At 50.4% G+C, this 26,343-nt stretch overlaps 3 protein-coding genes across 11 annotated transcripts in view; 1 reads left to right on the plus strand and 2 right to left on the minus strand.

The window, feature by feature from the left end:
• PHF20 (PHD finger protein 20) overlaps positions 1–6,565 on the plus strand; it is a 77,922-nt gene extending 71,357 nt beyond the window's left edge. For all 8 annotated transcript variants that reach the window (XM_064521341.1, XM_064521342.1, XM_064521340.1 and 5 more), the window contains 2 exons: positions 1,496–1,679; positions 3,717–6,565. In XM_064521341.1, the coding sequence (XP_064377411.1) occupies positions 1,496–1,679; positions 3,717–3,859 (327 nt within the window). In that variant the 3' untranslated portion in view covers positions 3,860–6,565. The remainder of the gene's footprint in view (positions 1–1,495; positions 1,680–3,716) is intronic.
• A 3,456-nt stretch (positions 6,566–10,021) lies between these two features.
• SLA2 (Src like adaptor 2) lies at positions 10,022–14,849 on the minus strand. Its single transcript, XM_064521254.1, has 8 exons — positions 14,443–14,849; positions 13,649–13,788; positions 13,402–13,501; positions 13,202–13,288; positions 12,820–12,923; positions 11,903–12,052; positions 11,229–11,361; positions 10,022–11,054 (listed from the first exon to the last, which is right to left on the minus strand). The coding sequence occupies exons 2-8, from the start codon at positions 13,734–13,736 to the stop codon at positions 10,895–10,897; spliced, it is 822 nt and encodes a 273-aa protein (XP_064377324.1). The 5' UTR covers positions 13,737–13,788; positions 14,443–14,849; the 3' UTR covers positions 10,022–10,894.
• A 5,138-nt stretch (positions 14,850–19,987) lies between these two features.
• NDRG3 (NDRG family member 3) overlaps positions 19,988–26,343 on the minus strand; it is a 65,829-nt gene continuing 59,473 nt past the window's right edge. Inside the window, exons 12-17 of one of the 2 annotated variants that reach the window (XM_026100115.2) lie at positions 26,012–26,063; positions 24,879–24,926; positions 24,166–24,201; positions 24,025–24,076; positions 22,099–22,137; positions 19,988–21,580 (exon numbers count right to left, since the gene is read on the minus strand). In XM_026100115.2, coding sequence (XP_025955900.1) covers positions 21,402–21,580; positions 22,099–22,137; positions 24,025–24,076; positions 24,166–24,201; positions 24,879–24,926; positions 26,012–26,063 — 406 coding nt within the window. In that variant the 3' untranslated portion in view covers positions 19,988–21,401. The remainder of the gene's footprint in view (positions 21,581–22,098; positions 22,138–24,024; positions 24,077–24,165; positions 24,202–24,878; positions 24,927–26,011; positions 26,064–26,343) is intronic. The other variant, XM_026100116.2, reaches the window with a different exon arrangement.

Below are 26,343 nucleotides of genomic sequence, written 5' to 3' on the forward strand. Positions count from 1 at the left end.
GTACTTGTATTAAATTAGCTCTCTCTACGTAGAAAAGATGTTTGCCTGGCAAAATACAAAACTGATCAGCCTTTTTTTTTTTTTATAGTGTAGTATTTAGCTTACTCATTTGTTGTTAGGGCTTTTTTTTTTTTTTTCCTGTTCATCCAGTTAAGTTTAGATTGCTAATGCAAATTAAAATGATAGACATGATTACCTCCCCCATTTCACAAAAACACAGAATAGTTGAGTCTGAGAAGGACTTCTGCGCCTGAAATCATCTGCATAGCCTGTGCAGGATGCATTTTGGTCAACTGGCAGTTCATTTCTCCTTACTTGTATCACTAGCAACAGTAGAGGGAAAGAACAGGGCAAACGTACGATACTGTCAAACATGCTGGTCTTCCAGCTTTTTAGCTATTTCCAGCTTGCTCCAGTGTTTCTTCCAATAGATATTTTAAATTGATTCCATATTCTTCAGATAGCATATCATGTGAAGAAGTAAACTGAACTGATGGTTAAGAGCTGCCGTCATTGAACAGTTGTGTGTCTTTTTCCTACTGAAGCAGTCTATCTTTTCTAACTATTGGGTTGTGTTTTCAACTCTGTCAGGTCTTTCTACAGCCCAATTAAAAATCTTGCTTCTAATAATGTTAAGTCTTATGAGATACGGTCTGACAAATGTTTAAAAAGCCGGATTGATTCATCAGGGCTATACTCTCCTCTGTGCTCTAGATGAAAAAATTGTTTAGTTTTTATTTCATATATATGTAAGCTGTAATTTATGGGTTTTTTTTTTTTTTAAATCTCTATCAAATTGAGATTCCTTTATGTTTCCTGGAAAGGCATATATTTCAGTTCTTTAATCTTTTAGGAGCTTTTTTTAAATTCTGCCTTATTTCAGAAGAATGATTAAAAAAAAAAAACTATGGGAGGCAGAATCTGCTGACACAGTGTAGTCACGTTTTATAAGTAGTGGTGAATGTTTTCTTCTTCTTCTAGATGCTTGATAAAGGTTTTCAGTAGAATTGAGATTAGATTGCTACAGCATCCCATTAAGAATCCCTTCCTACTGCAAAATAATTCACTCTTTAGTTGATTACTGTCATGTCACAAATGTTTTAAATGTTCCCTAGAATACATAGACTAAGTGGAGAGTCTTCCAGCTGGAAGTTTGCAGGGAGCTAGCTAGCTACATGCATATACAGGTCAATGGTGCCTTTCTAAGATCAGATCCTTGCAGAGTTGCAAGGAATACAAAAATACGTATAAAACAATGTTGCTTATGTCATCTCTTCTGGTGTTTTTTAAGGGATCTGCAATCTGTATTTGAATCCTGTTGTCCATACTGCCTTAATAATACGCTCTGGCATATGATCTTTTCCTTGTGTCTTTCTATCCTCCACTAGCTTAAGATTTATTGAGCAATTAGCTTCACTAGCTGTAAGGACCCAGGCAGTCTGCCTCAGTAATTCTGTTTCACTATAATGAATATTAATGTGTGTATTCCTGCTAGGTAAGAGAGTCTGTGTCTAAGAAGGTATCTCCAGAGGAAGCTATTGAAATGAAATTGCTGGAGAAGGACAAAGAAGGAGTTGTGAACTCACAGCTGCAGTGGCAGCTTAATCTTTTAGCTCATGTGGAATCCCTACAAGATGAAGTTATACACAGAATGGACTTCATTGAGAAGGAACTAGATGGTAAGTAACGCTTTTCTGTTAAAAAAAATTAACTGTATTTTGTCCCACTCAAATAATGCTGCCTGACCAAAACGTGTTGACTTGAATTCTACTTCTGCAGACCTACAAAGAGAGATGAGCATTGCTGTATCAGATTTGCTGCATTTAATAATAGGAAATGGACACTCGTCTGGTGTTTTGCAATGGGAGAGTGGGGGGGGGAAAGGGGAAATTTTAAAACAAAATTAGAGATCAAATTTAAATTCAGTAGAGTTTTATAGAAGAGGTTGTAGTTGGATCATCTTTTAATATTTACATTTGATAAGATTTATTCAACTACTCCAACTAGGGCTGTTAATAGAAACCTTTCAGAATTTTGCGTAAATGCTCATACTTTGAGTAGTGTGTTTTACCCAACAGTGCGAGTGTTTTGTATACAAGGGCAAGTCCAACACTCACAGGTTGATAAATTAGTTGCCTTTCTTTGGCAGCTTTGCGCATGAGCTGTCCATAATGGATGATGGATGTCAGCATGCACAAAAATCTACAGATTGGTGTGTGAGAGAAATGTTAGAAGGGATCTGAATGTCTTCAGCTCTTGACCTTTTTGACTCACAGTGGTGCATGCTTTTCTTGCTGTTTCAGCTGTACTTCTTCAAGACACAGTAGAATACCTTCCATACCTATTTTTACATTCAGGTTTTCGTAACTTCCATACTGTTGTGTATCTGAACTTGCCCATTCTTGAGGGTTTTGGTGGCTGTTCCAAGTGGATTCTGGTACACAACGCTCTGTTATCTTCCAAATTTTCTTCCTAAATATGTTTTGAAATTTTTTTTAACTAGTTATTGGAAACTTCTGTATCTTTGTGTATTTTCATTAAACATCCAGGCTTCATTGGTTTTAATTTCAAAGCAGCTGCTTCAGAAAACAATCCAAAATAGTTTTGTTTGTTTGTTTTTAAACAACTTTAAATCTGATCTTTGGTTGTGCAGTGGTTAAAACAGCAGCTTTTCTTGCAAGGGTTTTGGGAATCTAATCTTGGCTAGAGTGAAAGTTCTCTCTTCATAGTTCAATAAGATACTGAAATCTTGGAAGGACTAAAGGAATATTTTAGGTAATAAAGATCAGGCATGAAATTGTAGCATCCATTTCATAAATGAACAAGCTCCAGTTTAGAAGAATCAGCATTTTTATCTTTACTGTTGAGCTGGTGGAAGGCTGCTCAGTGCTGCTACTCTGAGGAATTTTCTTATTTCAAGCCAGTGTTTATTGATGGTCGGATAATGCTCATCTGTTCTTCTGCATTGTCCTTAAGTTAAATTAGCCTGTAGCCTGGTTAGTGGCAATGCCCACTGCTTGTTCTCTTGATAGATATATCTGTCTTCCACCTTGCTAAGGAAGTGGGAAGGTTTCAGTCTGCCTGAGTGATACTGTCCCATCCTCCAAACTCATTGTAGGATTATCTTTCTCGTGGTCATATTAGAACATTGCCCGACTTACTAGTAGGTCCAGTTCTTGTCTTGTCTTTGTGCATTAGTCTGCTGTCTCTGCTTTTAGATTTCATCCTCGTTTTCTGTTACGGGTTCTTAACTGTCTGAACAGTTGTCTTCTGTATTGACCTCAAAATTCTTCATTAGTGTAGTCCTGTTGTTTAGGATCTTCAGTGAGAGTACTGTGTAGTTACATCTAGTACTGATCTTAAAGGTATTCTGATGATACAGTCTTCTGTACAGCTGTGCTCTTGCTTTGGAATTGACACAGATCAGGGCAAGATAATGTGCAGTCCAGTCCTAAGTCTCCTGATTCTCCTCCCCTGCTTTCTCCTAGGAACATCTGCTATTCTGTATTTGCCCTTTAAATGTGAATTAATTTGTCACGTGGTATGAAGAGAGCTATCTGTAATGTTTTTCTGATGTCTTAGCAAATACTACATGTTAAAAATGTTGCACAGCACTTTTTCAAATTTCATGAATGATTCAAGAATTTGTGTTTTGTGACTTAAGATGGTCTGCCTTCTGAGACCTGGAGTAGTGACAAGTTTGTTTTTCTTTGCAGTTTTGGAGAGTTGGCTGGATTATACAGGAGAGCTGGAACCACCAGAACCACTAGCTCGACTTCCACAACTCAAACATTGTATAAAGCAGCTTATCACGGACCTAGGCAAAGTGCAGCAGATTGCGCTTTGCTGCTCGACATGAGACTAGAAAATATTGGAAATTGCTATCGAGTGTGAAGTTGGAGCATCTGACATGAACAGCTCTGTATATTTAAATGAAATTAGCATGCTGGTTGCATGTAATGCAGATTGACTTCAGGGATTTGTGAAGAAGTGCTGTTCAAAGAACAGCAAGGTTATTTTATCTCATCATAATTTGGGGGTTATTAAACAAGTATAACAATATGGAAGGGGTTATACTGTTCTCTTTAAAGTTTGGGCGTTGGCTGATAAATTACACTTAAACTTTCACACCTTACAAGTTGTTCATTGAAACGGTAGACTTTTTCATAATTAAATTGACTAAAAATTGTGCCACTGAAGAACAGAGTTCTAAGAGCCAAAAATGTTTAGTTGACAGAGGTTGTAAATAACTTTCCATAGTTTAAGTGACTTGTGTCATGTTTTATTCCTTCCGGTTTATGCATAATAGCACACAGTATTTAATCATTAGGAAACATTATAACAGTTTTCAGTCGTAGTAAGTATGAATGTCCAGCTCTTACTGTAAACTGTTATGTGGAGGTTTGCAAGTAACACTGGTCTAAACCCCACTTCTATTATGTTAAATAATGTAGCAGAAGGTCACAGGTGGATTGCACTTACTTTCAGAATAAATGATTGTTTTCCATATTTATCCCGTCACTATCACATGACTTGGTACTGGGGAAAACCCCTGAGCGTTGTGTTTATGTGCTTTCTTGAACTCTTCAACTCTGGCCATGCTGTGCCTCCTGAGCTCGTGCTAGTGGGACACCCTTGTGGCAGTATAAAATACCGCCACGGAAAGACTGGAGATGTACTTGGAGTTCCAGACTTAAACAAGATCTGTAACAGACATTGTGTAGTTTTCTACCCATTTGTTAATAATTGCCATTCCGGTTATATTTTGGAACGTAGACTTTTTTCAGTACTCTGAACGTGTTCATTGTAAAGACTTACTCTGAATGTGTGGTTTTGGGAATCAGTTTATTTTATATTTGTGTAAATAAAGCCTCAAGATCTATGCATGAGGTACTGTCCTTGCAGACAGTGAGTGGGTTATTATCTTAAACAGTGTATGTTCAAAAAGTCCCTTTTTATACCTTACGTTTTAATTTTCTGGTTTGTATTATTTTGTGAGAGCGAGGTGAAAATGCTGCTTTTGGTCCAGATACATTATACAGTACCTTTTGAAACGTTGTTGTGTTGTAAGTATTTGAGACGGTCAAAGCCTTTCAACTGCAGATCATAGCTTCGTAAATAATGGCTGTGACTTTAGTTTTCCTTCCCAAATGTTGCCGAGTTAAGCTCACTGTGGAAAATGGTAAGCTGTTTTTGCATTGAGAGGATGTCCTGAAAAAGCTGGATTTATCTTGGGTTTTTTTTTTCTCTTCACGTGATGGTACCACCAAAGGTTAAAATTTAAGCACAGTTGTAATTGAGAGGCCCATAACTGTACAAGTTTTAATTATGGATATGAATCTGTAATGTTTATGTGCTGCAAAAAATAATGATTTACTATGTAAACTTGAAATAGGCGATATTATTGTAGGAGTAACAGTATCTACACAGCAAATATTTTAATCAGTTCCTTCAGAAAAGAACATAATTAGGCTGCTCTAGGTAGTAACTAAGGCTTTTGTGCCAAGATTCATTTCAGGGAATAATTTGTCTCACAGTTTTATAGCACTAGTTGGTATATAGTGAATACAACATATGTACAGCAGAAAAATAAACTTATTTTTCTGTAACACAGTTGGAATAAAGCTTACATGATATTTAAATGTCACTTCACTTTCTAAAGATGAAAGCAGTGCTTATGCTGTGTCTCATTCCTGGTAACGGCACCTCAATTTACACATACTGTGTAGCTCCAGAACAGACAGCAGGAACCAAAAGGTTAGAACAGCATCACAAGGAGGGTTGTAAACAGCTGTGGAAGGGTTTTGGTTTCGGTTTCAGGTGAGATTGACCTGCAAGTTATTCTCCGTTTGAAATTTGTAAAGCAAGAACTCAGACCGGGAGGCCTGAGAGAAGAACATAGCTGTTAACAGGTTAGCTGTGCTTACAGTTTAAGGGGGTGAAAACAGTTAACCTCCGGAGTAGACTTTTTTTCCCTCCCAAGTAGAACTTCTCCTTTCCAAATAATTGCTTTTTGTGCATTCAAGTTTTTTACTTTGCCAGTTTATTTTTGCTCAGGGCAGTACTTTAGATTTGGAAGAAAAGACAGTTCTGGTGGGTGAATCAAATGGCAAATACTGGAGACTCGTTTTCCTTTGGTAGAGCAATAGGGAAGCCCTTGCAGATAAAGACTGAAAATATTTATTTAAAATAGACTAGCATGTCTCATGTTCAGGAAAGGTTCTTTATTGTGCTCTGCCTGGATTCATTTTGTCCCTGTTTGCAAGTTTCCACATTGTTATTTCTTAGTCTGGACCAGCTATTTGGTCTGACAGGTCACTGTTTTTCTTTTTCTTTTCCCCCTTTTTTTTTTCTTTAAATCACTGGTAAGTGAATGCAACGTGGAGCCTTGATGAAATGAGCAAACATTGCACTGTGGATACATAAGTGTATTTGTCTTTGTTTTATGCACTATTAGAACTGAGGGCGCTGTATATAGAATTTTGCTTTGGAGCAATATTTGCAAAACTTGAAAACTTGTGTATCTTGGTGTTTGGAATAAATAAATAGGTTTTTGTTGGTTTAAGTCTTAGTAAAGTCTTTGTTTCAATTAATGATCATTCAATAAAATAACTTTGGACTTTTTGTATTCACAGAGCATTGAAATGTAGGTGCTGTAGTTTGATCTTAATTGTTCTTGAAGTATCTGAAGTGATTTTGCAGATCTCTGATAAATATTCCTAATAGGTGAACTGTTTTCTCTGCAATGCATTGTGTGAGTGGAGCTTGAATATTTTATTCTGAAATCCTTCAAATGTAATCTGACCCTAATTTTCCATTCATATTTCAACGAATAGCCTACCCTGAGTATTACTGACCATCTGGGGGGGGGGGGGGGGGGGCAGCTGGCTCACCCCTGTGGAGGGGAAAAAAAAAAAAAAAGTGCTGTCAACTGTATGGTACCAACTGAGTTGAGAAGAAACTCTAATTTAGATACTATTTGCAGGTGGAAATGTGTTCTGCCCATTTGGCAGTGGGCTGAGGGTTGAGCTTCAGGTAGACTTGGGAGGGCTGAGCTGCAAGGCTGAGGTTCATCAACCCGCTGAAAAATTGATTAGTTGTGCAAAGTTTGATAGCAAGAAAACTGTTTCATGTAGGTTACAAAAGCATTAGATCTGTGATACTTCATCTGTTTTTTCCAATGTCATTGTTAAGCACCTAGAATTATTACAGTTGTTTAGAAGAATTTGCCATATCTCTGGGCTAACCCTTCAATATTTGCACAGCAGCTGTCTTGTGAAGGGAAAAATACCTAGACCTCTCAGCTGGTTAATACCTGCTGCAGCTAATACAGCTTTTTTTTAAGTTCAAATAGGCAGGTAATGAAAACCTGGGGAAAGATTACATTTTTTTTCCCCCATCACAACATAATGCAGACAGCAAAACTGCAAACCTAATTAAAAGTCTTCCAGATGTGATGAATGTCTAGATAATAGGATCATAGTAGTACAGCCTAAAAAAATAATAATAATAATAAAAAAAAAACTTCCTAAAAGTAGCTGGGATTCATGATGAGCGCTCTGCATGGCATTTTTACTGGGAGTGCCACCCAGACTTGTCACTAGTGGCTGAGTGGTACTTGCTTCTGAAAGCTTCATGCCAAGCTTTTAAGAATAGTGTGGGCCTCAGTTTCCTATCAGTTATGGAAGTTAGGTGTATTGGATCCTGAGGAAGGAAGGAGGAGAGACCTGATGTGTGCACCTCACAAGTCTTCAGAGTGGTTATTAGGCAAATTGAGTACATAGGCTGTTGCAAGGGACTCCATGGAAAGTGCCTGTTAGTGAAGTGGTGGGTGTTTGCGTCTTAGTGAAAATCAGAGTATTGGTTTGCTGAATGCAGTATTCCCATTTCTGCAGTCTACAGATTCAGTATCTTCTGAATTGAGGACTAGAGCTGCTGGGGATACCTCAGCTATTTCGCAGCTTGTCTGAATACCTTCAGAAGTCTGGTGGATTGCAGAGTGCATGGTCACCTGTTTGTGCCACAGATGGTAGACGAGTTTGGAGGGGGAAAAAAAGTCGGCCCCTCAGTCCCTGAACTCAGCCACAGAGAATCAGTGGAGAGTGTCCGAGAAGCCCCTCTTCCTGAGAGCATCCGTGTGTCCAGCTGCTCCCAAAGCATTCAGAGTGCTTGCTCTGGAAGGGAAAGGCTGCTTTTCTGACAGCCTGCAAAGACACTTCCCTTCACCTCTGGATCTCCAGAGCTGCCTACCCTTTGCGGGGGAGGAAGCTGTGCAGGGCCAAGCTTCCAGCTGGTGGATTCCCTGCTGCTCTTGTGCTGGAGGATCTTCCACATGCTTGTCCTCCATGGTTATTCTGTCCATTCACAGCCCTTCCACCCATGCTCGTGCTGACTGACCTGCCTGTGCCTGGGGAAACAGGCCCTCAGCCTCTGCCCTCTTCTTTCTGGCATTGCTTGTCCTGTACTAGAGGTAACCACGGGGAGGAGATGTTGGGACCAGCTGACTGCCTCTGCACAGCTGTTAAAAACCTGCGTTAGGATCTTGATTTGTGTCTGATGTTAGCCGGTGACAAACACTGGGGTTTTTTGACAGCGCGGTTGCTTTTGGAGGCTGTACAAGTCAACCCCAGGGCCTCGCCGCATGCTTGGCGTAATACCAGCGTTGGTGACGGGCAGGAAGCGGGAGATGGCAGCTCACCGGGGCTGAGGTGCTGCCATCCAAGCACCCAGCAGCCTCTGCTGCCCGGGTGTTGATAGCTGCTCTGTTTTGATGGCCTTGTGAAGTTGTTTTCCAACAGGCCTGAGATCTGTCTGGAAGGAGGAGCCTTGGACAAATGCTTGAGTATTTTGCCTCTGGCTACCTGCAGTTTGAGCCCAGCCAAGAGAGGCTGTTCTCCGTCCTCTGAACTAGCTCCTAGCTAGTACTTAAAAAGCAATGTGCAGAAGTCCCAGAGGAACCATGACTGCAGTATGAGTGGGCCCAACAACTTGTGGGGCAGGAAGATGGCCAAAATGCAATGCTTTGTTAGAAAGCTAGATTTCGTTAATACAGACTGGGCTCAAGGGGCCCTAATGGCAAAAGTAAAGGAAGCAAAATCCTCTGAGCTGGCTCAGGTGCTGCTAAGTGAGACAGCAGTGGTCTCAGCTGGGTGCAGGGCAGACTAAAGGCTGAGGAATAAACCTTGAGGGGAGGGTTATCCCTGCCAAAAAGAAAGACACCTGCAAGTTAGAAAGCTGGGTTTGAGTCAAACAGCTAAGTAGGCATGTAAAATTAGACTGGTTAAGTGGAAGGAAATGAGAAAGCTATGATGGATTTGCAAAAGCAAAATAGTGAGACATGAAAATTAAGAGGAGATTCAAGCATGTGAAAGGCAGGAAACCTGCAGATAATTGGGGTCCTGCTGCACCAACATCTAAGAGCACAAAAAAGGAAGGAAAAGATGTTACCAAGCAGCTGAATTGCTTCTGCATCAGTTTTCACCACAGAGGAAGTTTTAGGCACTTTCCCCAGACCTCTCTTTGCTGATAAGGCTTAGCTTTCAACAGCCCCCTTTGAAGTCTTACTGTTTTGATGCCTTTATACTGCTTTTAATTAAGTCACTTAGCCTGCCTGATCTAGCCAAGAGAATTACAGCGTAGATAGGAGTTCGACATGACTATTTGCATGCTTCCTTTTCTCACTGAGAAAAACGTCATCTAATCCTTCTTTCATGGATGCATTTCTTTTCCTACCTGCTAGAATAGCAATAAAGGTATTGCATTACATTAATATATTAGTGTAACGTTAAAAATTTTTAAGCCTGTAGGGCAGAATAATTTGCCCTAGGCAAGTTACTACTTCCCAGGAATTGGCTGAGGACCACTTGCTATTAGCTTTTGTTGTGCTGGGGAAAGCTGGCAGCATGTTCTGCAGACGGAGCCAGCTGAGGAGAAGCAAAGCGGTGGAGAAGCTGTGGTATACAGAAACCTGCACCTCGATTTCAGCTGGCAGTTCATGGACTGTGAAAGAGATGCCCTTTAATGAAGATACTATAAACTCTTTATTGCCACATGTCCAACAGGGTCCTAACCATTTTAGGAACCCTAAACCTAGTACAATCCCATCCTCATGTCTTAAAAGGCTTAAAAGTGAGCTACTTGAGAGAGAAGGAGAGTTTCCTTCTCTTCCTCCTCCTCTTCCTCTTCCTCCCTGCTTCACTGCTGGGCAGGGGCTGTTGCTGGGCAGGCAGCCAGAGAGGGGTTAGAAAGGCACAAGAGGGCACACGCCCACTGCCCGCAGGCCCCGTCCCGCACAGACGCGCACCCCAAACCTTCGGCCGAGTGCCGTGAGCCGAATCAGTGCGCCCGATTGAGCGCCTTGGCCTAAGGGCATAGGGCTGGTTGAGCTCAGTTCTGCAGCCCCGTCCAGGAGCCGGTTTCTGCCCTGGGGGCACGGAGGGAGCGCCCCAGCTGCCTGTGCACGAGTTATGCTTCAGCTTGTTCAGATTTGCATTGCATTTCCCTGCTGCTGCAGGAGAGCAGCTGCAGCCAGGCCCGGGGCTCAGCGCAGCACCCGTGTTACAGCGAACGGCCTCTGCCTTCAGCTCCCGTGGGCCTGGGGCGATGCTCGGGGATCTCAGCTGGCCACTGCTAGGAAAACTAGAGCCAGGCTGGAGGTTGTCAAAGCGCTCGGATCTGGCAAGGTTGGACTTTCACCAGAGGCCTTTTCCCTCCAGCATCAGTGCTGCTGCCTGTCCCATCCTTGGCCCCAGCCCCATGGGCCAGCCTCCTTCTAGGGACCAGGGTGCCCACCTTCATCAGCTGCAGGAAGTTATCTTGGCTGAAGCACTGGGCAAACATTTTAAATAAGGCGGGAATGGTTGTCCCAGGGCTGCGGCCGAGCCGGGCCCTGCCCTCAGCTGCTCTTCCCCCGCTTCCCCTTCTCTGTGGGGCTGTTCTCCAGCGGCGCTTCATCCGTCAGGAGGAGGTAGGAGCTGATGGCTTCCCGCAGGCCAAGGCTGATGGGCAAGTCCTCCTCCTCCGGCAGGGCTGCGGCCTCCGAGAATAAGACAGAGCTGCGTGTAGAAGGAAGGGGCCATCAGCAGGCAGCTCCCAGCCTGGTGTCCTGCACCCCCGGGTGCAGCTCCCGGCGGCCCCGCTGCTGCCACGGGGAGGGACAGGGCTGCCCCGCCGGTGTCCCACCAGGCACAGGGGCGGGAGGGAGCCCCGCTTTTCCCAGCTGCCCCTACCTGTCGACCTTGTCCCAGTTGAGAGCTGACTTCTTGACGACCACCGGCGGAGGCAGGTTCAGGGCTGGGGCTTGTCTCGCCCCTTCCAGGTAGCAGGGCTCCTTGAGCAGGCAGCAGAGTCCGTCCCCAATTTCTGGGCAGGGAGCCGAGAGCATCAGGATGGTTTCTGCCCCCTTCCCAGCCCCTGCAGCATCTGGAGCAGGACATGAACCTGCGGATGCTGCTGCCTTTCCCTCCCCGCTGCCCAGCCGGGCGCAGGGCCCCTGGGTGCTGGAGGCCACCCGGGCACTCAGCACTGCCCGCCTGGCCGAGGAGCTGGGGGTGGCCGGAGCCCCCCCATCCCCCGCAGAGGCTGCGAGCGCCCACGCCGCGGGTGCTCAGCAGCACAGGGCCACGTCAGCTTTGCGGAGCCTCTGCTACAGCTGAAAATGCCGCAGTCGCGGGGGGCTGCCTCACAGCACCTCCAGCTTCGCTGGGGCACCTTCCCCATGTAGCTATGGAGCCGCTGGCCCCAAAACCACGGCGGGAGCTGGGTTGGGGGGCAGGCGCAGACTGCTCGGTCCCCAGACCCGCACCAAGCAGGGCCTGCTGGGGAGCTGCCCTTCCACCTCCAGGCCAGGAGGTTGTGGGGCGTCCCCGAGGCGCTGCCCTTGCGCAGCCTCGCGGGGCCTTACCGGAGTAGTAGTCCACCAGGTCGTGCAGGCTGGGGAAGGTGAGCCGGGGCGAGATGTAGAGCCAGCCGTTCTCCAGGCGGTGGATGCGGTAGTGTTTGACCGAGTCCCAGGAGGAGCGCTCCGTGCGCCGGACCGACAGCGAGTAGCAGCCTGCGAGGGAGCGGGCGAGGGGCGCGTGGCTGGGCCGCCGCGGGGCCGACCTGCGCTCGCCCGGCGCGGTTCGTCGCCCCATGGGGGTGGCTGGGAGTATCCATCTCCCCACGGGGGCCGGTGCCAGCCCTGTCCCCCAGCCGGGGGTGTGGGGCCAGGACGAGGCCTGAGCTGCGACCTGGGGGGCACTCGTGCCGGTTGCCCTCGGGGCCCGGTTTCCATTTTGGAGGCTGAGCCTCTGAGTTTCGCTACTTAACCAAAAGCTGCAGGAAACTTGTTTTTTGAGGCCCCGGCGGCGGAGGAAGAGGGCTTGGCGTGAACAGCACGTTCTCAGGAAACCGCCGCGCGGGGCCGGCCGTTGCCGTGCCAGGTGCAAGCGATGGCAGATAAGCCCCATGGCCCGACCGCGCGGGCGCTGCCAGGGGGCCGAACCCGGCACCCAAGCACCCACCGCCGTGCCCCGGTGGGATGGCTGGGCAGCGGGGAGGGCCGAGGGCGCCCTGGGGAGCGCGTAAAGCGGCGCCCGCAGGTGTAAGAGACGGGCCCCGACCCGTTGGGCTGGGACAGGGCCGGGGCTCGCCTGGCCGAGCAGGGGGTGCTGCAGAGCAGAAGGTGCCGGCCAAGCCCTCAGGGTGATGAAGGACCAGCTCAGCCCCCTGGGTGCAGCTCCCGGCGGCCCCGCTGCTGCCGCGGGGAAGGACAGGGCTGCCCCGGCGCTGAGTCCCCCGTGCTGCCGCTGCTGTGAGGGGGGGTCGCGGGGCCCTCACCTTTCCTAGTTTGGCTCTCTCTTATCAGGAACGACCCGCTGTGGTTGCAAGGCCGCAGCAGCAGCTCTTCCGCCTTCTCCCGGCTGATGCCCTCGTACAGCCACCTGCAAAGGGCAGCGGGGCCTTGGCGGGCAGCAGAGCATCTCCCCGGCTGCGAGGGGATGCCTGTCTCTGCCAGGAACCTCTGCCCAGCACCTGGGGGACCTGGGCGCAGGCAGGAGACAGCCCCAGCTCAAATGCACCTTTCACAGAGGTGCCATGGAGGCTTGTCCCCCTTCCCTGGCAGAGTTCGCCCATGCCGCAGCGCGGCAGGCTCCCTTGCAGAAACCACAGGGCTGGAGCATCCCCTGTGCCCAGCGCCCGCTGCCGCACCGGCACCCACCTGTGCCAGACCTTGGCCACGCAGCTGCTGGGGATGTGACACTCCCGGCCGGACGCCACGGACGCCACCAGCCACCACTCGCCATCCCTGCGGGGAAGGAGGCCGGGACGTGGCGAGGGACCGGGGCTCGCCAGGCCGCAGGGAAGGGGCTGGGGCAGGCAGCCGGGCGCCGCAGGGCCAGGCTGCCCATGGGGACTTACTCGGAGAGGACGCGCAGCTGCTCCCCCATGCTCAGGACAGCGGCCGCCTCCCCGCCGGAGGGGAAGTCGCACACGGCCAGTGCCACGAAGCTGCCCGGAGCTGCGGAGGGCGTCAGGGGCTTCAGCGCCGGCTGCCGAGGCCCAGCACCGCTCGGCGCCCTGGGTGCCAGGGAGGCAGCGCCTGGCTGCGCGCGGCGGGGGGGGACGCACCGGTCGTGGCCAGGGCGGCCGGGCCGGCGGCACTTACCTGCCTGCTGGGGCACAGGGGGCTGCGTGGGGCCGGCCGCGGCCTGCGGGACGCCGAGCTGCTTCTGCCGGCTGGGCAGGCTGCCCATCGCTGGCGGGGCTCAGCGGGCACCGCCGGCCTCCGGCCTCCGCCCCCGCGGGCTGCAAGGGACGGCGGGGTCAGGCCCGGCTCCTGCGGGCGGCCCCGAGGGGCCCCCGGGGCCCGGCACCGGCGCCCGCCGGGACGCGGCAGGGTTAGGCCTGAGCTGGGGCTGCGGCCGGATCACGGGCGACCGCTGGGCTGCTCCCGGGGTCCGGCGGCCGCTGGCGAGCGCGGGGGCAAAGCCCGTGGGGCGAAGCCGCAGCTGGCGGCGCGGGACAGGGCCGTGGCGTTGGGCCCGGCGAGCGGCTCCCGGGAGCCCTTGGAGGAAACCCCCTGCCTCGCGGGGCTGCGGCCTCCAGGGACTGGCGGTCGCAGCCCGGTGCCCAGCTGAGCGCTGCCGGCCCTGGGGAGCGGTGCCTTCCCCGTGCTGGGGCTGTCCCCGCGGGGCTGCCCGTGCCCCCACTCCCATCCCAGCCAGGCAGCCCCCAGCGTGGGTGTGGGCGGTTGGGGGGGGGGTCCTGGGGCCCCACCTCCTGCTGTGGCGACGCCTCTTGGCCCCCTGCCCATGGCGCTAGGAGAGGAGCGACCGGAGCTGCAGGTAGCTGTGCCCCAAGCCCAGACCCCACACCAGCAGTGGGGCTCAGCTCCCCCCCCCCCCGCCCCAGCCCCCTCCAGTCCTGCTGCCACCCTCGGCGGGGGCGAACCCCACTTACGTGCCGCTGGGTGCGATTAACATCGCGCAGGAGTCGTCAGAGCCAGGCAGGCATCGGCCAGGGTGTGCGGCACCGGCTCCTCTGCGGCAGGGATGGAGGGGCCCGCCGGTGCACTGAGTCCCCTGGGTGCAGCAGGTCCACCTGGGTGCAGCAGATCCCCCCTGGGTGCAGCTGGTCCCCCGATGCAGCGGGTCCCCCCTGGGTGCAGCTGGTCCCCCCGGGTGCAGCTGGTCCCCCTGGGTGCAGTGGGTCCGCTGGTGCAGTGCAACCCACTGTGGCAGGTCCCACCGGCTGCTTCGTCGTCCCTCTCCTTAAGGTCTGGGCATTTTCGGGAGCTGGCGCGGAAGCCGGCGCAGCTCTGGGCCGTGCTGCCGCGAGGGGAGCGGGCGCGGGCGCTGCCTCGAGCCCACAGGTGCTGAGCGTTTCCTGTGACGCGAGCGGGCGCTGCAGCGAGCGTTTGCTTTCTCACTCAGCTCGCCGCCGGCGTGGTCCTGGCCGCAGTCCTCGTGAGGGACCTGGCTGCAGGACCGCGGGCCTGAGAAACACCCTGCGGGGGCTGGAGGAGCGCGGGAAGCTGTGGCGAGCCCTGACGGGCGCCAGCTGGGCTTCGTTGGCGGGGAGGAGTGAGGCTCTGCAGAAGAACTTGGCTGCAGCCCTGCCTAAAGCAGCCCAAGTGTCGTCCCTGCCCTGCTCACCTCCCTCCACCCCCCCCCCCCCAAGCCCATGTGCTCAGAGCGGGGGGAGATGCCCCCAGGTGCAGCCAGCACTGCAGGGAGGCCTAGCTGGGGCCAGAGGAGGCCCCAGAGATGGCACAGGGAAATCGGGCCAGGCAGAGACAGGTCACAGCTGCCACAGTCCCATAAATCATCCGTGAGCGATGCCATGCCCCTATCCAAGGCAGCCAGCCCTCCTCCAGGCCTGGCCTTCAGCAGAGTCCAGCTGCCTGACGGCAGTTGATGGAGCAGCTGAAATCTTCTACGCAATGATGCTGGCACAAGCTCGTTTCAAGGCAACTCAGACTCCAATATGGCTTTGTGAAACCAGGATGACCATCTCGTTACCTCCTTGAGTGGTCAAGATTATGTGACTAACGTAACCTCCTGAAACAGCTTTATATGCTGCCAAAGTCTTAACTAAGCCCATAGGGCCTGGGGACAACCATTTCTGTCTCCTCTCTTTGCAGCCAAAGCGTTACTTGACGTCCACTAAGGGCTCCGAAGGTCAGCAGGACCTCGTGTGGGTCTGCTAATCCAGCCCCAGGCCTTCCCCGGGATTGACTTATGCCTTTCCGTCAGTGAGGGTGGCAGCAGTTCGCCAATAAATAAGTCTGGACTCTGACACAATGCACCTTAGGGCTGAGCATGCTTCCCAGACCAAATGCCTGTGGAAGAGAAGAGGCCGTATCCTCCTGCTGCTGCTGGGCTCGGAGGAGGCAGCCTGCAGCAGGGGTGGAGCCCGCCTAGCCCCGGGCAGCCCCCGCTGGAGGTTTGGCACTGTGGGGAGTGCATGGGCGGATGTGAAAGGCTCCGCTCGCGAAAAGGCCCTCAGGCGTGAGAGAATCTGTTGGCCAGAGCAACGGGCCTCCAGCATCTCCCACGCGTTGCTGGGGTGGCCACAAGATCGGTGTGCACCGAGCAGGGCCGGAGCTCCGGGCAAGAGCAAGGAGCAGCCGGGAGAGGAAAAGGAGGGTGAGGCATGCAACAGCCACTGCCGCTTGTCTCCAGCAGCATCCCCCCCCCCACACACACACACACTCCCCTCTTCCCCACCCTGGGTCCCCTGTCGCTCCCTCCCCAGTGTTGGTTGCCTGCAGTGCCTGGGACTTGTCCCTCCACGGGAGCCCTCAGAGCCTCCCCAGCACCACCATCGCGGCAGCTCTCCCAGCCTTTGCAGCCCGTTCCTCTTGCAGAAGAACCTGGAGGTTCCTGGGGCCACGACCGGCCCTGCTGGTGCCCACGGCCCTGCCGTGCACGGCCCTGCACCCCCCGCTTCCTGCTGAGCCTCCGCCGGGGGCTTGCTGCTTGGCGGCCTCCTGCCCAGCCCGCGCGGCTGTGGCTGAACATCCTGCAGCTATTTATGGTTCTTTGAAAGTTACTGGTCAAGCGTAAACCACCATGACGGCGTGACGTGCATACGGAAAACAATAGCTTTTACGAAAGCAGCAGCAGGCCAGGCCTCACGCTGCTCCCGAGGTTTGAGGCCTTCCTGCGTGTCGCTGGTCCTGAGCCTGCTCCTTCGCGCTCAGGCACACCTGGCTGCGGCTGCGATCCTGCCCCGGCGCAGGAGCAAAGCCAGGGAATCAGCAAAGGGCTGGCAAAAAGTTGCAGGTTCGATTACATTTTGGAAAAAGTTTATTTGCTGCCCCAAATGTGGCTCTGGGTCCTCCCCTGCCCTGGCCCCAGAGCCCAGCGGCCATGGTGCTGCGCAGCCCGGCAGCCTCCTCAGCCAGAGCCGGCAGCGCAAATGGGGCCCCAGGTTGCCTCCCCCAAGCCCCGACAGCGGGGCCGGGCAGTGGGGCGCTACCGAAGCAGCACCCGTCCACGCTCCTCGCTACAGCCAAGGGCAGCGCAGGCTCACGGGGAGGCTGCCGATCACAGCCCTCCGTTGCTTTAGCTGCCTGATGGAAGAGGCACCCACGGTTTCTCTGGCCGCAGGATGCGTTGAGGACGTGGCTCCCTTCTCCTGCTGCCAGGCCACCCCGCTGCTGGAGGGCACAGGCAGCAGTAACCGGTCCAGCTCATGTGCCTCAGATCGAAGGGACAGGGAAAACAGGACACTTCAGAGCAAAGCAAACCACAGCAAAGGTCTCTGCTGGTTGTTAAAGGTGTTAAAATAATACAACTATTGGTGAGGAGGAGCTGCTGAGGTCTCTGGTCCAACTTTCTGCTCAGAGCTAGACCAGCTCGGCTGTGGCTCTGTCTTGAAAGCCTCCAAGGATAGAGGTCCCTCCCCGTCTCTTGTCCCAGGGCTGCACCACCCTCCTGGTTTGAGTAAAACAAGGTAAATGCATGTTGAAGTTGAGCCCTCCCCAAACCAAAATTTTTGGCCATTACTCCTTGCTGAATCATCTGTCAGCACTGAGGAGAGTTGAACTCCATCTGCCGCCTTGGGCACTGCCCTTCACTGATGAGCACTTCGCAGTCCTGAGCCTCCGTGGTGGGAGCCGCAGCGCAGTTCAGCTTGCGTACGGCTGCTCACAGTCTCTAACTTGGGGGGGGGGGGGGCACCATGCTGCCCTTGGAAGAACGAAGCCCCCTTCTCCAGCTTCACCAAGATGGTGGTTTTCTGAGTAACGTACAGCACCCGCCAGCACAACAGGAACAGCCCACGAGCAGCAGCACAACAGCAACCTCAGCCCACAGCAGTACGAAACGCCGCGTTTCCGTCAGCGACTCTGGAGAACGTGTCGGCAGAGCTGAGCTCAGGGAGGATGACTCTGTGGTGCTGAAGAAAATGATACACATTTTTAATGACACAGCGATTTGGGAATGGGAAAAAGCTAGCTCCCTGGGCTGGGAGCTCGTCTGAATTGTCTAATCCCAAGGTTTTGAGCAATCGGGTTTTGAGCAATCAAGTCCTAGGTGCTTGGGAGACCTGAGAAGTGCCACCTCTCCCTGGCTAGTACTGCACATCCCCTGGGCTGAGCCCTATCCCTGGACATGCCACCTCCCAGCCCAAAAAGAAAGGTCTGGGAAGCACTCAGGTGTTTTATATGGACTGACTCTAACCTCCAACACCAGTGCCACCCCTTGAGGGGTGGAAATGCGCAAACACATGCTGTTTGATGTCCCCTCCAGCTGGTGTGCCCAGCTCACATGCTAGCAGCCAGCAGGATGAGGCCCAGGCCCTGCAGTCCAAAGGGCAGTGTGATTTGGGACTCCCCTTCCCAGGGGAAGTCCATGCTGAGCTGTACTGGTGAAGCTCTGCTCCTGGATTTGGCTAGTATTGCTCTCACCACCTAAAGAAGCGTTTTGTCCTTTATTAGACTCAGAGCAATTGTTCCCAGCTTGGATGTTTGATGTTTATATTTTTACCTGAAGGAGCACTGGAGGTAATAAAACATATGATGCCCCTCAGTGCAAATCTTGCCTTGCTTATACCTTTGGACCACCAAAGCTATAAAAAAAATCTCCCTTAATCACCCCCCTTTCCAAGTGCTGAAATCTCATCCATTTACTCTCTTGGGCCCTTGTCCTTAGGTAGCCTCCAGTTTCGAGGTCTCCTGTTGAAACGCACATCATCGTCATCAGTATTTGGTGAGCATGCATCATCCCCTGTTGTGCTATTATTTCCTCTAACTCATTTCATTGTCATTTTAATATTGTGCTTGCCTTCCCTTTGGTCTATTTCTGTATTTTCATAAGGGAACTTGGGGAAGAATCCTGCATTTATTTATGTTCAGCTGCTTCTTTGTGTAGTTAACTGACAATAAAACACTGCTGCATGTACAGTTTTTTTTTTTTTTATATGTGGCTTTACATTCAGCAACAATAAATTTCACGTGGTATCTGATGGTCTGGTCTCTTTGACCTGTCCTCTGTAGACTCCTGTCTTCTATAGGCCCGAACTTACATTTTTGTTCATTTAATTTTGTCAATTAGCTATTCATTTATGCAATTGGCCGATTTTTCCTACTGTTTCTCATCCCTCAGTTTCCAATTTATGAAAACACTCCATCTCGCTTCCTGAAATGACATCTCTTGCACAGAACTTTGTCAAAGGTCTTTAGAAAACCCAAAGCATGAGGCTGCTGGAGTCCAGCCTCGGGGGTCTGACAGCAGGATTGGGGTTAATTTTGACCAACAACCATTCTTAAATCCCAAGTAGCTTACTGTGAACATAAGAGGACAGACACCTGAAACTTGAAAGCAAAAACTGGATCTGAAAAGCAGAAGCTAAAGAAACCGTTGTATTGACAACCAGCTGCTCAGCATTACTCCATCTGCATCTGGCTGGCATACACCAGGAAACCTGTGGCCCCACAGTGGACACTGAAGAAGAAACAGACCTGAGCTGTTGTGGGGATTTAAGTCCTGCCACAAAGGCGCTCATACTCAGTAGCTTATGCTGGTTTCCAAACTACCCTCTGCGTTTTCATGCCTTGACAACTGCCTTGTCACAGGGCTTATAAGTTAACTCTGTAGTTACATGAGTAAAACATGCTTGTGCAGGGCACTGTTCACCAAGGAAGACAACTCTTAGTAATCTCCTTTGTTTGGAGGCAATTCTTGGCAGTGTCTCTATTTTGTGGCAAACCTTTTGTACAGGTTCTCTCACTCCGTCAAAGCTGGAAGCTTGTTTTAGCATTTTAGCAGAAACCAACTCTTCAACGCCATTAAACAGTCTCTTCCAGGGGACACTGTATCACCTGGAAAGCCTGACCACATCTGCTTCTGCATGGCTGCAAAGGAGCCTCTGGGAAGAGGTGGCCAATGCTACCCATTCCATGGAAAATAGTTCACTTTTCCCAGCAGGAGACACCAAAACTGATGAAACTAGCAGCAGTGCCAGGTCATCCCAATAGACACAACACAAGCAGACAGGGTAACAATGAGACTCAGTTATAGCTTTATTTAATAACTGGTACAAAGTCCTCCTCAGGCAGAGCCTCCCAGTCCCATTCCCTACCTGAAATGGAGCAGAACATGAGTGTGACCCTTGGAGGAGCTGGCTCCCAGTGAGTCAGGACTGCCCAACAGTTAAGAAAGGATGTCTTGTTCGTCTATCAAGAGACCTGTATTAGCCTGGCCACTTATCCCTTTTCTCCCATTTAACAGCTAGCCCCTGGCACGCAACAGGCATTTGCCTCTGATCCAGCCAGATGCAAAAAGACAGCAGAACTGTGAATTTGATGAGAACAGTAAACAGTACCTGCAGGTAGACATTCACTACTCACACTTCTGGCTTGTGTAACACAAGACGTGTCTGATAAGTCGTTTACATTCACTGGTGTTTCTTCAGGCTCTTCAGGCATAATATCCTGTGCAGACACCCTGCCTGGGGATGGCAGCAGTGGGAAGCAGAGTTGGCAGTGCAGATTTCTGGATCTCCACCTGCCAGGGGGCACTGCTGCCCATTTCACAATCTGCTTGATGTTAAAGATTCACCTGGGCCAGGGAAGATGGTCTAATAACCAGAAATAGTGACTAAGGGTTATCTTATCTGCATCTGGCCCTCCTGCAAAACTGCTGCAGGAGAGTTCTGGTGGGTCAGCAGAGGCAGTCTGGAAGCCAGGGCTGCTGTCATTTAATCCCTTGTACTCTGTTGAATAGTGCACCTTGGTTAGTATAAGTTAACCTGTTAATTGCTTTGCCCTTTCAGGAGGCTCAGGTAAGAAATCACTCTGCTCCTTCTTAACACACATACAGAGATGAGACCAAGACAGTATTTCTGACCATTTGTTCTCCCCAGGACTGCTTGGCACGTCAAGAGTCTGAGGAACGCAAAGACCCTCTGGTGGGTTCTGCACTTCAGGCACAGCTCTGCAGGAGAGCATTGCCTGCCTCCAGTGTCTGGAGTTTCACGCCGTCACAGTCTTGCTTTCCCACATCCCACAGACGCCATACAAACTGCACCACAAGGGTCCTTTAGCAGAAGCACAACTAGAAAGCAATTCTAAACCTCACAAAGCCACAGAAATTATATTTAAATGAAAGGGGGAGACAATGGCTGTCATCTGGGTTGATATACAGCACAGACAGGAGGTGGTATCAGCATGTACAGTAACGTGACTTACTAAGACTGCGGAATGTTAATGAGTTTTAAAGAGGCTCTGATGCCAAGGGCATACAGAAAGGACCAAAGTAATGCCAAGTACAGACTACCAAGGAGGTGGCAACTCAGATGGGCATGCACAAGTTAGAGAGAACAGGTAATGCCATGTTGGATGAAATGCTAGATTCTGAGTGGGTTCAGTGGGGGCGAGTGGAGTTGTCTGAATCCGGAAGAGGGGCTCCTGCTTAACAGGATACTTCCATGGTTTGAGGTGCTTCCTGGAGATCAATTGCTTCTGGGGTTCCAACGCTTCCTTCACCATGGTTGCTGGTATGAGACCGGCTGCGGACACTCTCCCCAGAGCCCACGCTAGAGGAGGAGTGAGTACGGGAGCGGATCAGCCTGGTCATACTAGCTGCTGGCACTGCAAGAAAGAACAAAAGGGGGACTCATAAAAGGAGGAAGTTCTTAGGTGCAGAGCAAGAATCATAGTCACTCAAATATGTGTCGCTGGGTAAGCACAAAAAGAGCTATACCCTCAGGAAGAAAACTCACTATTCACCGCCAAAATTTAGTTTTTGCATGTCTAAAGCAAGATGTTTAAGGCCCAATTTCAAAAGGTCCAAGGTGAGCAAATGTCAGAAGCGTAACTGAACATTTGCAAGTGCAGTCATGGCGAGTGTCTGTGCAAACCAAGGCAGCTGTTGTACAGATGACCTTTTGAAAGTTAGTCTCTTCACTCTAAAAAAACACAGAGCTGAAATCATGCACAATCAACAAAATACAAATGAAAGGTGAAAAACCATAGCATACACATTGTACAATGGATCAGCCTAGCCCATAGCAGGCCAGCAGGACATGCTGAGACAGAGCAATGCACCCGAAGAATCATTCAACTCAGTACACAGACTTGGGCCGAGCCGGATGCACAGTTCAAGGTACCTGACTCAGTGCTTAGGTGGCTGAGCTGCACATAAGGGACTGGAAACAACATGAGACAAGGAAAGGGATGAATACAGGAAAGAGCCAATTAGTTGCAGGGTGTGACTAGCACCTGCACTGCTCCTGGGATCCCCAGCTATCTTCCCTTCCACTCCCAGCTCACACATTGCATTGAAAGCTCCCAATATTTGTGAAAACAGCTGCTAATAAGCATCTCGGGGGATGCCAAGATGACTCAAAAATCTGATCAGGGCCAGATCTCACCAATGCCTTACTAGCTAGAAACTGCAGTGTACCTGGTGACCCTAGCTCCCCACTGTACACACCACAATGAGTCGACAGAGATGCTATTTTCTTAAGGCAGGGAATCTGGGGCATACTCTGCAATTTCAGATCCTGAACAAAAATTTGTGAGTCTTTCCTTGAGCTGACAGCATCAGATTTCTGCTACAAGCCTGCTGCAAGGCATTTCTTTCTACCTGCAGGGGCAGCACAGCAGGTCCAACTGCTGTAGTCAAAATGCAGAAGTAAGCAGAATAGTCCTTGGGGAAGTGGCTTCTGCCTTTCTAGAAGTAGCAAGCTACTGACCTGTTTTTCTCTTGTTCCCCTCTTCTGAGAAAGGAGGCCTTGCTGGCCCACACTCAGTAACCCTAACAGTCTTTCCCACCAAAGTCAGAAAAACAGCTCTCTCTGGGACTGGCTACTGATTCTGGAAGTAAAAAATGACCCCTCTGCTTCCCTCAGCACTGCACATCCAGTTGGCAAAAGATTTGAATCCCAAAGTCCTGCTGAAGTCCTTGCTCTGATGACAGTACTTGTCAACTCTATTAGCACCAGAGACACAACAGTCAGACTTAGACATGGAAATGCTCTCAGTCTGTGAGGCTGAGGGAGCTCTTCTCATCTGGCATCCTTCTCTGCAGGATCAGGCTCTTCTGGCCAGCAGAAGCCTTGCATTCATGTCAACTACATCTAGCTCTAAGGAAAAGGACAACTTCCTCTAAGCCTTGAAGCTCATGATTTAGCAAAGCACCTCCACCCAGGTGCAGACTAGTGAGCTTTGGAAGTGTCACAGCTGCCACAGTGGCCATGCTTAGTCATTAACCAGCCATGTGAACTGACCCCTCCCATAATTCCAGCTTTTGAAGGTTCATCCATTAGATGGGAACTCCTAGCCCTGGCCCCTGGCAGGCAAGACAGAGAGCTGTGCCAAGGTGCCTGCAATGGAGACAGAGTTGATTTAGCGCATCAAGAAGTTCTTATCATGAAGTCTGCCAATCTCTGGAGTACCAAGGGCAGGGGAGCTAACAGCTCTCAGCCTGACACACTCAGAAAACAGTCTTCTGACTCCAAGCACAAGGAGGAAGCAGGGCACAGACCGGATCAAAGCACAGTTCCCTCTGGGCTTGCAGGGTATATCGGAAGGCACACAGCTCTCTATTCTGCAATTAGAGGGTTCCAATCTGAGACATCGCTGACACCTAGTGCAGTGAAAATCTAAAAGAAATAGGTATGTCTGAGAAGGAAGAAAAGCGCTCTCATGTACCTATCGCGACTGCGACACTGTACTGCTAATTCCTTCCCCTCCAGAGCAGGTATGCAGCCATCAGAGAAGATTTACTGTCTTCAGTAGCACATTTTTCCTGACCAGGAGAAACAAGGACTTACAATGTTTTACCAACATCAGCAACTGAACAGGGAGTCACCACTCTGGCCTCAGTTTGGATTAAACACACATCAGGGAACAACATTGGTTTTCTAACACTTGTTAGCACACTGGTTGACTTTCTAGCGTAGATGGATCTCCTGGCAACCACACTAACTCACAGGTGGGGACACAGATGTCAATGGGCTCAGATGGACCAAAAAGGTTGAGTTCCCCCCTCCAACCCTGCTTCAAAACAGAAAATTGTGTTTGTCACTTACTGTAGCCCATTCCCTGCACAAAGTACTTGAAGGCTTCGGTCAGCTTCCCAGGCTGTGGGCACAGAAGATGAGGCTTTAGTGGGTGCAGAGCAAGACAGTTTATACAAAGCAAATTCAGAGGGAGAGCTAAGTGTTTCTTACCTGAACAACCTGGGGCAGGCCCCCACAGTCTGCCATCTGCAACAGGGAATAAAAGGGAGGTTGAACCATTCTTCCCATCTGATGATCCCCATCCTAGAAGTGTAGCAGCACCGCCCACCACACTGGGGCTGCGGGAGCAGACTGCACGGCCACGAGGCACACTTCTGCCACCTCAACTCTAAAGCCAAAGCAAGGCCTAAGGATACATCTTATCGGTGGCTGTTGCTGAAGGCATCCAGCATCTTGGGGGCTGCATTACTAAGCAATCCCACGTCATATTGTAGGAACCCAAGAATAACACTCCACCATCCTGGGTCATCCTACCACTCTTCCCAAACCTGGCATTTCACACTTCTGTACAGTAGCTGCTTGGCCCACTTCCACAGTGATAGCTGAGGATGGGATGGACTAGTACGAAGCTAGAAAAACTGATGTTTTTGCTGACAGATAGCAGGGTAGGGGCAGAGCACCTCTGCCAATTCACAACAGGTCTTTCCTGCCATTTGCTGGTTGAAGACAACAAAGAACTGGTCTTAAAGCAGGAAATCAGGAACTCTCTCGCAAAAAAATCTGTTCTCCTGAATCTGTCTCCACGCAGGAGAGGACATAGCCCAGGACTGTCCAGAAACCTCTTAAAGTTAAATGTGTGGAGGGTCAGCACCTAAATGCAGGCTCTCAGAAGCAGGCTGGAATGATTTTGGAATGGCACTTACCTTCAGAAGGGTAGTCTTAGTTGGGTCAAGCCGTGAATTGCACTCAACCTAAAATCAAAGGAGGAAAGAGGGACATGGCATCACACAGAAAACCTGAAGAGTCAGACACAAAATGTTGGGCAGCTGCTCCAATGGAGGCAATGACTGTCCTCACCAACGGGTGCTTCTCTGGAGCCAGGAAGGACTGAGCAAGAGAGCAGGCACCATGTAGGAAGACAGCAATGAATGGAAGACGGAAGGAGGAGTCTTGTGTGACCAGGACGTCACTGTCCTGAGAGATGGGGCTGTGATCTCAAAGGGAAGTGTCCACAGGTTTTGGATAACAGGTTATCTTGCACTGTGAAACACTGGAGCATCCCCAGGGCTCTGACAGTTGGACTGGAAGGGAAGGGTTTTGTGCAATGCAACACAGAGGAAGATCATTTGGCCCCCCAGCCAGGCAAGGGGGTCCAAGCTGCTCCTTTGGGAGTCTCCTGCACTCTTCCAAGGTTTCTAAGGAAACCTCCTTTTGTTCACAAAAAACTGGTCACCCCACATCCACTGACTGCAGGGCAGGAGACACATCCATCCCAATCACTCTGCGCTGGCAGGAAAGTGGGCTGTAGGTGTCTGCAGAGACTACAACAGGAGGGAGATGCTATTGAGCGTTGCCTTCCCTATGAGGCACACTGCTTTTGCAGAGCTCTGTTATTATCCACCACAGGGGCTAGAGTTACACTGCTTATTTTTAAACCTCAGGTAGCCTCAGCGCAACAGCAAGAGAACAGTAATTTATGACTTGAAAATTGAACTCCAAGCAGTAGCCTGGAAGACCTCAGGGAAAGACACAGGGTAGTGAAAGGGGGCCTTTGTACCACTCCCTGAGCAAGATGTTTGGGCACAAGCACTCTTATCAAGATGCTACCCATTTCACCTTAGAGCTGCCCTGCAGGACCATTAGGTATCCCAAGCCTTGCCTCTCCCACCAGCAGCCGATGGTTTTTAATAGTTAGGAGACTAGAGAGAAGCTCTGGACAAAGAGCCACTTTTTGTGAATAGTTCTGGGCAAGACCAAAGCACCCCTGGGTAAGGCAGGTCTGCTAAAGGCTTTCTGGAGCTAATGTCATGCAAGGAAAGAGCCCATATATACATACCACTGCTTCCACTGCAGGTGAGCTGTCACCAACCACTAGCAAGGCAGGGCACCTGGCCAAAACCCAAAAGATGACACATTACTCACAGTGCCTCTAAGGGACTTCTAAAGGAGGCTGAGCTCTGTACACGAACAGCCTCATCAAAGGTTAACAATACTAAGCACAAGCCTTACCCGCTACCACATCACGGCATTTTGTTACACCAAAACCTCCTCCAAGGCTTGCATATGCATCTACACCATCCCTCTCATGCGTACCAACTACCACTACTATTGCACAAGTGTGTTAAAAGATGTGGTTAGAGCTGGAAGAAGCACCATCCTGGCTTGCAA

Source organism: Dromaius novaehollandiae, chromosome 16 (assembly GCF_036370855.1).
Source record: "Dromaius novaehollandiae isolate bDroNov1 chromosome 16, bDroNov1.hap1, whole genome shotgun sequence".
NCBI classification, from domain to species: Eukaryota; Metazoa; Chordata; class Aves; order Casuariiformes; family Dromaiidae; genus Dromaius; species Dromaius novaehollandiae.

Coding starts and splice junctions, on each gene's coding strand:
- SLA2 (XM_064521254.1), bottom strand. CDS start 13,736: ATGGGCAGCCTGCCCAGCCGGCAGAAGCAGCTCGGCGTCCCGCAGGCC. Junction 12,053..12,819: donor AGAGAGCCAAACTAGGAAAG/GTGAGGGCCCCG, acceptor GCTCCCTCGCAG/GCTGCTACTCGCTGTCGGTC. Junction 11,362..11,902: donor CCTGGTGGACTACTACTCCG/GTAAGGCCCCGC, acceptor CTCCCTGCCCAG/AAATTGGGGACGGACTCTGC.